The sequence below is a fragment of the Heptranchias perlo genome, chromosome 16 (genome assembly GCF_035084215.1).
Source record: "Heptranchias perlo isolate sHepPer1 chromosome 16, sHepPer1.hap1, whole genome shotgun sequence".
Taxonomy (NCBI): domain Eukaryota; kingdom Metazoa; phylum Chordata; class Chondrichthyes; order Hexanchiformes; family Hexanchidae; genus Heptranchias; species Heptranchias perlo.
The window spans coordinates 7,337,832-7,349,876 of record NC_090340.1 but is presented as its reverse complement, the minus strand read 5'-3'; the positions used below and the strand labels follow the sequence as shown (position 1 = coordinate 7,349,876).

Sequence of the window (12,045 nt, the reverse complement as noted above, 5' to 3'; positions counted from 1 at the left end):
GTGCTGCATTGTCGAAGGTGCTGCCTTCAGGTGAGATGTGAAACTGAATCCATACCTTCCTGCTCTGGTGGTTCAGGTGGATGTAAAAGATTCCATGGCACTATTTGAAAAGGGAGTTCTACCAAAAATCTGGCCAACATTTCTCCTCAACCAAACACCATATAACACAGATTAACTGGTCATTCATCTGATTGCTGTTTGTGGGATCTTGCTGTTCACAAGTTGACTACTGTGTTTGCCCTCAAAACAACAATGAAAATACTTACAAAGTAATGCATTATATGTGAAATGCTTTGGGAGATGCGATCTGGTGCTATATATAAATACAAGTTCTTTCTCTCATTCGCAAGCAAAAGCAAACACAAATTAAGCTGAGAAGAGACAGAGGATGAAAATAAGGGGCAAAGAGGGAAGATTAAATTAACACCACTTGACCCTTCCCTGCAGACCATGTATTAGGCAGAGCTTTGCCACTTTTAACACATTTGAGGCCTGTAACTGCAAATTTCACACAGTATAATGTTAACCGCTTCATCTTAAGTGGGCTGCTGTCTATTCACCATTGCCGAAACAATCTCCTTAAATAAGAGATATGGCTCAGACCATTAACTGCCATTACATTACAACAGTGACGACACTTCTAAAGTAATTCATTTTTCTGTTAAGCGCTTTGGGACGTCCTGAGGCTGTGAAAGGTGCTGTATAAATGCAAGTCTTCCTTTTTTCTTTTAATTGCATGTCCCTCTGTCTGACAGGTGTTCGACATCCTTCCACTGTTCGGTGTTCTACGGCCAAACGAAATTCAACAGGTGGCCTTTACATTTTATGGCCACATGAACATCATAAGCGAGGTGAAAGCCATATGTGAGGTGGAAGGTGGGCCAACATATGAGGTTACACTGAAAGGAGAGGCATCATTTATCAAATATGCATTTGATAGAAAGGAGATTGACTATGGTCACCAGGTAAGTACAACAAAATGGTGTTTATCTACCGACAGCTGCTTCATAGAATCTGGCAAATTCACAGATCAGGAGTAGACCGCTTGGCCTATTGTTTCTGTGCCAGCTATTTACTAGACCTGTTCAAAACTAATTCCACTGCCCCACTCTCTCTCCCCATATTCTGTGTCCGCCTCAGCTTTAAATATATATCGAATTTTCCCTTAAAGATGCTATAATCTCTGCCTCAACCACTCCCCGTGGCTTCAGCTGTTTCATGGATCCAATTGTCACATCACAAAGGGTAAACAATGGAACAGCCACCTTTATTCAAGTACTCCCCATTTTATACTGAGGAAAAATACTGTCACAACACATTTGGCAGCCTTTTCCGTACCTGAATGGAGGCTTGCCTGGTTGGGTTTGTGCTGCCTGCTACACTGCATCCTGGAATGCTTGGGCATCTCGATTGAATAAAAAGTGTGCACAGAACTGCCTGAAAGGGTGGTGGAAGCAGATTCAGTAGTAACTTTCTAAAGGGAATTGGATAAATACTTGAAAAGGAAAAGTTTGCAGAGCTATGGGGAAAAAGCAATGGTGTGGGACTAATTGGTTAGCTCTTTTAAAGAGCTAGCACAGGCATGATGGGCTGGAGAGCCTAAATCTGTGGTGTATGACTATGAATTAGTCATTAGACAACTGCCAAGCCTATGTTTGTGTCCTCTTTAGGAGGAAAACAGATTTTTAAAAATTCATTCATGGGTTGTGGGCATCGCTGGCAAGGCCAGCATTTATTGCCCATCTCTAATTGCCATTGAGAAGGTGGTGGTGAGCCGCCTTCTTGAACCCCTGCGGTCCGTGTGGTAAAGGTTCTCCCACGGTGCTGTTAGGCAGGGAGTTCCAGGATTTTGACCCAGTGACGATGAAGGAACAGTGATATATTTCCAAGTCAGGATCGTGTGTGACTTGGAGGGGAACGTGCAGGTGTTGTTCCCATGCGCCTGCTGCCGTTGTCCTTCTAGGTGGTAGAGGTCGCGGATTTTGGAGGTGCTGTCGAAGAAGCCTTGGCGAGTTGGTGCAGTGCATCTTGTAGATGGTACTCACTGCAGCCACAGTGCGCCGGTGGTGAAGGGAGTGAATGTTTAAGGTGGATTGGGTGCCAATCAAGCGGGCTGCTTTGTCATGAATGGTGTCGAGCATCTTGAGTGTTGTTGGACTCATCCAGGCAAGTGGAGAGTATTCCATCACACTCCTGACTTGTGCCTTGTAGATGGTGGAAAGGTTTTGGGGAGTCAGGAGGTGAGTCACTCGCCGCAGAATACCCAGCCTCTGACCTGCTCTTGTAGCCACAGTATTTATGAGGCTGGTCCAGTTAAGATTCTGGTCAATGGTGACCCCCAGGATCTAACTGCTACAGGATTCGGTGATGGTAATGCCGTTGAATGTCAAGGGGAGGTGGTTAGACTCTCTCTTGTTGGAGAAGATCATTGCCTGGTACTTGTCTGGCATGAATGTCACTTGCCACTTATCAGCCCAAGTCTGAATGCTAGAATCGTATAAAGGTTACAGCGTGGAAGGAGGCCATTTGGCCCATCGAGTCTATGCTGGCTCTATGCAAGAGCAATCCAGCTAGTCCCACTCCACCGCCCTATCCCCGTAGCCCTGCAATTTTTTTCCTTTCAAGTACTTATCCAATTCCCTTTTGAAAGCCACAATTGAATCTGCCTCCATGGTAATGCATTCCAGATTCCAACCACTTGCTGTGTAAAAAAGTTTTTCCTCATGTCACCTTTGGTTCTTTTGCAATCACCATAAATCTATGTCCTCTGGTTCTTGACCCTTCTGCCAATGGGAACAGTTTCTCTCTTTCTACTCTGTCTAGACCATACATGATTTTGAATATCTCTATCAAATCTCCTCTCAACCTTCTCTGTTCCAAGGAGAACAATCCCAGCTTCTCCAGTCTATCCACGTAACTAAAGTCCCTCATCCCTGGAATCATTCCAGTAAATTTCATCTGCAGCCTCTCTAAGGCCTTCACTTTCCTAAATTGCGGTGCCCAGAACTGTACACAATACTCCAGTTATGGCCGACCCAGTGTTTTATAAAGGTTCATCATGACTTCCTTGCTTTTGTACTCTATGCCTCTATTTATAAAGCCCAGGATCCTGTATGCTTTTTTAACCGCTTTCTCAACCTGTCTAACTATCTTCAATGATTTGTGTACATATACTCCCAGATCTCTCTGTTCCTGTACCCCTTTTAGAATTGTGCCCTTTAGTTTATATTGCCTCTCCTAAAGAAAAGCACTGCTTCTAGTACTGAGCCCTGGGAAGCACCTCTGTACATCTCCCTCCAGTCCGAAAGTCAACCGTTCACCACTACTCTCTGTTTCCTGTTACTTATCCAATTCTGTATTCAGGCTGCTATTATTCCATGGGGTTCAATCTTGATGACAAGCCTATTATGTGGCACTTTATCAAACGCCTTTTGAAAGTCCATATATACCCCATCAACTGCATTGCCCTCATCGACCTTCTCTGTCACCTCATCAAAAAACTAATTCCGTCCCGTATTATCGTTTCTAAAAGTTTCCCCACCACTGAGGCTAAACTGACTGGCCTGTAGTTGATGGGTTTCTCCTTGCACCATTTTTTGAACAAGGCTGTAACATTTGCATTCTCCAGTCCTCTGGCACCAACCCCGTATTTAAAGATGTTTGGAAGATTATGGCCAGTACCACCACAATTTCCACCCAACTTCCCTTAGTAACCGAGGATGCATCCTATCCGGACCGGGTGACTTATCTACTTTAATTATAGCTAGCCTTTCCAGTACCTCCTCTTTAGCAATTTTTAGCCCATCCAGTATCTTAACTATATTTTCCTTTACTGAGACTCTGGTAGCATCTTCTTCCTTGGTAAAGTCAGATGCAAAGTACTCATTTAGTACCTCAGCCATGCCTTCTGCCTCCATGAGTAGATCTCCTTTTTGACCTCTAATCGGCCCCACCCCTCCTCTTACTACCTGTTTACTGTTTCCTTGCCTGTAGAAGAGTTTTGGATTTCCTTTTATGTTGGCTGCCAGTCTATTCTCATACTCTCTCTTTGCCCCTCTTATTTCCTTTTTCACTTCCCGACTGAACTTTCTATATTCAGCCTGGTTCTCACTTGTGTTATCAACCTGACATCTGTCAGATGCCCCCTTTTTTCTGCTTCATCTTACTCACTATCTCTTTTGTCTTCCAGGGAGCTCTGGCCTTAATTGCCCTACCTTTCTCCCTCGTGGGAATGTACCTAGACTGTACCCGAACCATTTCCTCCTTAAAGGCCGCCCATTGTTTGATTACAGTTTTGCCTGCCAATCTTTGATTCCAATTTACCTGGGCCAGATCTGTTCTCATCCCATTGAAATTGAGTATTTTTACTTTAGAGTGGTCCTTATCCTTTTCCATAGGTATTCTAAACCTTATGATATTATGATCGCTGTTCCCTAAATATTCCCCCACTGACACTTGCTCCACTTGGCCCGTCTCGTTCCCTAGAACCAGATCCAGCAATGCCTCCTTCCTCGTTGGACCGGAAACGTACTGGTCAAGAAAGTTCTCCTGAACACACTTCAAAAATTCCTCCCCCTCTTTGCCCCTTATATTATTACTATCCCAGTCTATATTACAATAGTTGAAATCCCAAGTTAACACTTCTCTTTGGCTTTTGCATCTCTCTGTAATTTCCCTGCAAATTAGCTCCTCTATATCCTTACCACGAGTTGGTGGCCTATAGAATACACCCAGTAGTGTAATGGCACCTCTATTGTTTCTTAACTCTAACCAAATACATTCTGTCCTTGACCCCTCCAGGACATCCTCTCTCTCCAGCACTGCAATATTCTCCTTAATCAATACTGCCACCCACCCACCCTCCTTTTTTTCCTTCCCTATGTTCACTGAACACCTTCTATCCAGAAATATTTAGTACCCATTCCTGCCCTTTTTTGAGCCAGGTCTCCGTTATCACCACGACATCGTATTCCCATGTGACTATTTGCGCCTGCAACTCATCAACCTTGTTTACCACGCTTCGTGCATTTACACACATGCACTGCATACCAGTCTTAGACCTTCTTGTATTGTCTCTCAGTCTGATCCCACCTAATACCGTACTATTTCTTACTCTAGTGCTATCTTTCTCTCCCAATCCTTTGTGCACCTTGTTTCTCCTTTCCAATGCTACATCCTGGTGCCCATCCCCCTGACAAATTAGTTTTAAACCCCTGCCCACAGCACTAGCAAAACTCCCCACAAGGACATTGGTTCCAGCTCTGTTGAAGTGCAACCCGTCCGTCCTGTACAGGTCCCACCTCCCCCAGAACTGGTCCCAATGCCCCAGGAATCTAAAGCCCTCCCTCCTGCACCGTCTGTCCAGCCACGCATTCATCTGCTCTATCCTCCTATTTCTATACTCACTGGAGCATGGCATCGGGAGTAATCCAGAGATTACTACTTTTGAGGTCCTGCTTCTCTTTCTACCTATGTCGTTGGTGTCAATATGGACCGAGACCTCTGGCTGTTCACCCTCCCCCTCCAGAATGTTCTGCAGCCGCTCAGTGACATCCTTGACCCTGGCACCAGGGAGGCAACATACCATCCTGGAATCATGTCTGTGGCCACAGAAATGCCTGTCTTTTACCCTAACTATTGAATCCCCTATCACTATTGCTCTCCTGACGTTTGTCCTCCCCCCAACACCCCCACACCCCTTACAGCTGAGCCACCCACGGTGCTGTGAACTTGGGTCTGGCTGCAATCCTCAGAGGAACCCTCTCCCTCATCAGTATTAGGAACTGAATACTGGTTAGAAAGCGAGATGCCCTTAGGGGGACTCTAGCACTACCTGCCTGGTCCTCCTTGTCTGCCTGGCGGTCACCCAGTCTCTCTCTGACTGCACTCTCTTAAGCTGTGGGGTGACCACCTCCAGAAACGTGCTATCCACGTAGCTCTCAGCTTCACGGATGAACTGCAGTGACGCCAGCTGTTGCTCCAGTCTGAAATCCGGAGCTCGAGCAACAGCTGGCGTCACTGCAGTTCATCCGCGGGAAGCGTCCTGGATCATAAGACCATTCGGCCCCTCAAGCCTGCTCCGCCATTCCATGAGATCATGGTTGATCTGATTTTTACCTCAACTCCTCTTTCCTGCCCTTTCCCCATATCCTTTGACTCCCTTGCTGATCAAAAATTTGTCTAATTCAGCCTTGAATGTATTCAATGACTCAGCCTCCACAGCTTTTTGGGGTAAAGAATTCCAAAGATTCACGACCCTCTGGGAGAAGAAATTCCTCCTCATTTCCGTCTTAAATGGGCGACCCCTTATTCTGAGACTATGCCCCCTAGGTTTAGATTCCCCCATGAGGGGTAACATCCTCTCAGCATCTACCCTATCGAGTCCCCTCAGAATCTTGTATGTTTCAATAAGGTCTCCTCTCATTCTTCTAAACTCCAATGAGTATAGACCCAACCTGTTCAATCTTTCCTCATAAGACAACCCTTCCATACCCGGAATCAACCCAGTGAACCTTCTCTGAACTGCCTCCAATGCAAGTTTGTCCTTCCTTAAATAAGGGCACCAGAACTGTACGCAGTACTCCAGGTGTGGTCTCACCAGCACCCTATACAGTTGTAGCATGACTTCCCTGCTTTTATACTCCATCCCCCTCGAAATAAAGGCCCAATATTCCGTTTGCCTTCCGGATTACCTGCTGCACCTGTATGTTGACTTCTTGTGTTTCATGTACAAGGACACCCAGATCCCTCTGTACCGCAGCATTTTGTAGTATTTCTCCATTCAAATAATATTTTGTTTTTTTATTTTTCCTCCCAAAGTGGATGACTTCACATTTTCCCACATTATATTCCATCTGCCAAATATTTGCCCATTCACTTAACCTGTCAATATCCCTTTGCAGACACTTTGTGTCCTCATCGCAACTTGCTTTTCCACCTATCTTTGTATTGTCAGCAAATTTGGCCACAAGACACTGTGTTCCTTCATCATTGATATATATTGAAATTGTTGAGGCCCCAGCACTGATCCCTGCGGCACCCCACGAGTCGATTTTGAAAATGACCCTTTTATCCCGACTCTCTGTTTTCTGCTAGTTAGCCAATCCTCTATCCATGCCAGTATATTACCCCCAACACTATGAGCTCTTATCTTGTGCAGTAATCTTTTATGTGGCACCTTATCGAATGCCTTTTGGAAATCCAAATATACTGCATCCATTAGTTCCCCTTTATCCACCCTGACCATTACTTCCTCAAAGAACTCTAATAAATTTGTCAAACATGATTTCCCCTTCCTAAAACCATGTTGACTCTCCTTGATTGTATTATGAGTCTCCAAATGTCCTGCTACTACTTCCTTAATAATGGATTCTAGCATTTTCCCAATGATAGATGTTACGCTAACTGGTCTATAGTTACCTGCTTTCTGACTCACTCCTTTCCAATCCGCTGGGACCTTTGAATCTAGTGAATCCTGGAAGACTACAACCAATGCATCCACTATCTCTGTAGCCACTTCCTTTAAGACCCTCGGATGCAAGCCATCAGGTCCAGGGGACTTGTCAACCTTTAGACCCATTAGTTTATCTAGTACTTTTTCTCTAGTGATAGTGATTGTTTTGAGTTCCTCCCTCCCCTTTGCCCCTTGATTTTCTACTATTATTGGTATGTTATTATTGTCTTCTACTATGAACACAGATACAAAATATCTGTTCAATTCCTCTGCCATTTCCTTATTTCCCCAGTCTCATCCTCTAAGGGACCAATGTTTACGTTAGCTATCCTTTTCCTTTTTATATACTTGTAGAAACTTTTACTGTCAGTTTTTATATTTCTTGCTAGTTTACTCTCATAAGTTATTTTCTCCCTCTTTATTATTCTTTTAGTCATCCTTTGCTGGTTTTTAAAGTTTTCCCAATCTTCGGGCTTACCAGTAATCTTTGCCATGTTGTATGCTTTTTCTTTTAACCTGATACCATCCTTTACTTCCTTAGTTAGCCATGGTTGGTTCACCCTTTTTGTGGAGTCTTTCCTCCTAACAGGGATATATTTTTGTTGCAAGTCATAAAATATCTTTTTAAATGTTTGCCACTGCTTATCCACCATCATACCATCTAATCTGTTTACCCAGTCCACTTTAGCCAATTCCGCCCTCATTCCTTTATAATTGCCCTTATTTAAATTTAATCCAGTAGTTTTAGACCCTAGATCCTTGCTCTCAAACTGGATGTGAAATTCTATCATGTTATGATCACTGCTTCCCAAGGGATCCTTTACTTTGAGATCATTAATTAATCCTGTTTCGTTACCCATTATTAGATCCAAAATGGCCTGTTCCCTAGTTGGTTCCGCGATGTATTGGTCTAACAAACAGTCCCTAATATGCTCTATGAACTCCTCCTCAGGGCTATTTTTGCCAATTTGATTTGTCCAATCCATGTGAAAGTTAAAATCGCCCATGATTATTGCATTACCTTTTTTACAAGCCCCCTTATTTCCTAATTAATATTTTGCCCTACAGTGTAGCTACTGTTAAGGGGCCTATATACTGCTCCCACCTGTGATTTCTTTCCCTTGCTATTTCTTACTTCCACCCAAATTGATTCAACATCTGGATCTTCTGAGCCAAGATCATTTCTCACTATTATACCAATTTCATCCTTTATTAACAGAGCTACCCCACCACCTTTACCTTTTTTCCTATCCTTCCGAAATGTTAAATAACCCTGAATATTTAGCTCCCAACCTTGGTCACCTTGCAACCACGTCTCTGTAATGGCCACGAGATCATACCTATTTGTTTCTATTTGTGCCGTCAATTCATCTATCTTATTACGAATGCTGCGCGCATTCAGATAAAGAACCTTTAATTTTGTCTTTTTACCATTCTTTCCTACCCTGGCCCCATTTGCTAGTGCACTCTTATGTTTGTACGCTCTGTTCCTTCCTGACACACTCTGTTTATCATTACCCCCATCACTTTCCTGTATTACTTCCTTGTCTTTTCTCTTTATCAATCTAAACTTCGCCCCACTTGAGCCCTCCCCCCCTTTATTTAGTTTAAAGCCTTCTCTACCGCCCTAGTTATTCGGTTTGCCAGAACACTGGTCCCAGCATGGTTCAGGTGAAGCCCGTCCCAACGGAACAGCTCCCTCTTTCCCCAGTACTGGTGCCAGTGCCCCATGAATCGAAACCCACTTCTCCCACACCAATCTTTGAGCCACGCATTCATCTCTCTGATCCTATTTACCCTGTGCCAATTTGCTCATGGCTCAGATAATAATCCGGAGATTATCACCTTTGTGGTTCTGCTTTTTAATTTAGTCCCTAGCTGCTCAAACTCCCTCAGCAGAACCTCTTTCTTAGTCCTACCTATGTCATTGGTGCCTACGTGGACCACGACAACTGGATCCTCCCCCTCCCACTCCAAGTTTCTCTCCAGCCCTGAGGAGATGTCCTTAACCCTGGCACCGGGTAGGCAACACAGCCTTCGGGACTCTCGCTCTTGGCTGCAGAGAACAGTATCTATCCCTCTAACTATACTGTCGCCTACTACAACCGCATTCCTTTTTACTCCCCCCACTTGAATGGCCCCCGAACCACGGTGCCGTGGCCAGTTTGCTCATCCTCCCTGCAGTCCCTGCACTCGTCCACAAGGGCTGCAAGACCTTGTATCTATTGGACAAGTGCAGAGGCTGTGGCTCCTGCAATGCTAACTCCTGGATCCCTGTACCTGCCTCACTCGCAGTCGCACCCTCCTGTCCCTGACCACGGGCCAATTCTACAGTATTTAGTCTAAGGGGCGTGACTGCCTCCTGGATCAAAGTGTCCAGGTAACTTTCTCCCTCCCTGATGCCTTGCAATGTCTGCAGCTCGGACTCCAGATCCTCACCATAAAATGCGTGAGTATATTGCCACCTTCCCTCTGCCCAAGGCATGGACAACCCAATCATGAAAAGAACCAAACCCTGAATACGTGACCACCTGTTCTCATATCCAGCTTCCCAGTAATATCTTCCAGCAGCTGTTACCTCATCAACCAGATGGCCATCTGCCTTCAGTGTGGTGAAACATAAGAACATAAGAAATAGAAGCAGGAGTCGGCCATACGGCCCCTCAAGACATTCAATAAAATCATGGCTCATCTACGATCTTGATTTCACTTTCCTGCCCGATCCCCATATCGCTTGATTCCCTTAGAGTCCAAAAATCTATCAATCTCATTCTTGAATATACTTAATGACTCTGCATCCACAACCGCCTAGGGCAGAGAATTCCAAAGATTCACAACCCTCTGAGTGAAGAAATTCCTCCTTATCTCAGTCCTAAATGTCCGACCACTCATTCTGAGACCATGCCCCCTAGTTCTAGACTCTCCAACCAGGGGAAGCAGCCTTTCAGCATCTACCCTGTCAAGCCCTCTCAGAACCTTATATGTTTCAGTGAGATCACCTCTCATTCTTCTAAACTCAAGAGACTATAGACCCATTCTACTCAATCTACTCAACCTTCGTTGCACCGCCTCTGAGGCAAGTATATTGTTCATTAGATAAGGAGACCAAAACTGTACGCAGTACTCCAGGTGTGGTTTCACCAAAGCCCTGTACAATTGCAGCAAGACTTCCTTACTCTTGTACTCCAACCACATTGCAGTAAAGGCCAACATACCTTTTGCCTTCCTAATTGCTTGCTGTACCTGCATGTTAACTTTCTGTGTTTCTTGTACCAGGACACCCAAATCTCTCTGAACACCAACATTTAATAGTTTCTCACCATTTAAAAAATATTCTGTTTTTCTATTCTTCCTTCCAAAGTGAATAACCTCACATTTCCCCACATTATACTCCATCAGTCACCTTCTTGCCCACTCACCTGTCTATATCCCTTTGCAGACTCTTTGTGTCCTCACAGCTTACTTTCCCACCAAGCTTTGTATGGTCAGCAAACTTGGATACATTACACTCAGTCCCTTCATCTAAGTCATTAATATAGATTGTATATAACTGAGGCCCAAGCACTGATCCTTGCGACACCCTACTAGATACAGCCTGCCAACCTGAAAATGATCCGTTTATTCCTACTGTCTATTTTCTGTCCATTAACCAATCCTCTATCCATGCTAATATTACCTCCAACCCCATGAGCCCTTATCTTGTGTAACAACCTTTTGCGTGGCACCTTATCGAATGCCTTTTGAAAATCCAAATATACTACATCCACTGGTTCCCCTTTGTCTACCTTGCTAGTTACATCTTCAAAAAACTCCTTTAGATTTGTTAAACACGATTTCCCTTTCATAAATCCATGTTGACTCTGCCTAATTATATGATTTTCTAAGTGCCCCGTTACCACGTCCTTAATAATAGATTCCAGCATTTTCCGTTAACTGATGTCAGGCTAGCTGGCCTGTAGTTCCCTGTTTTCTCTCTCCTTTTCTTGAAAGGACCTATGCAGAACAGCTTGCAATGTGCCAGCCACATTGATGTTCTAAGTCATCCCCATCCAATACCAACATTACTCCAAGGCTTCAGCCTCTCCTGAAATACTGGGTTTGGAGTTGATGTTTTCCACTCTGAGCTGAGTTTGGATTGCGTCTGATCTTACCTAATCTCCCTGAATACATCTGCATCAGTATCAATCAGTCAGATCCATTGAGCAATATTTTTGCTTCAACTTCTTGCAGTTTCTGCCCAAATGTTTTTCAAAACAATTTGAAAAAAGTTGGAGGACAACATTCTCAAGTAAAATTTCTATTGTGTATTATTGAAGAGAAAGCTGTTTTTTTTAAAGTGGGGCTGTGTGTATATATGTTTTGTGTTCTATAAACTTCAGAAAGAGACAGTGAAATTGCTTTAAAATTCAAGTTGTTTTGAATAATGAACGCAAACAACTTCTAATGATTCCTACACTTCAAAAGTATTTCATTGGTTATGAAGCACTTTGGGGTGTCCTGAGGACACTATAAAAAATCAGGTTCTTTCTTTATTTCTTTTGACTGTCCATGGAATATTTCTGCTCTATCTGAATCCCTCTGTTAGCTTCACA

General features: G+C 44.0%; 1 protein-coding gene across 1 annotated transcript in view; it reads left to right on the top strand.

Moving 5' to 3' along the window:
• Positions 1-12,045, top strand: part of hydin (HYDIN axonemal central pair apparatus protein) — a 1,099,250-nt gene that overhangs the window by 546,693 nt on the left and 540,512 nt on the right. Inside the window, exon 31 of the mRNA XM_067997614.1 lies at positions 756-965. Within this exon, the coding sequence (XP_067853715.1) occupies positions 756-965 (210 nt within the window). The remainder of the gene's footprint in view (positions 1-755; positions 966-12,045) is intronic.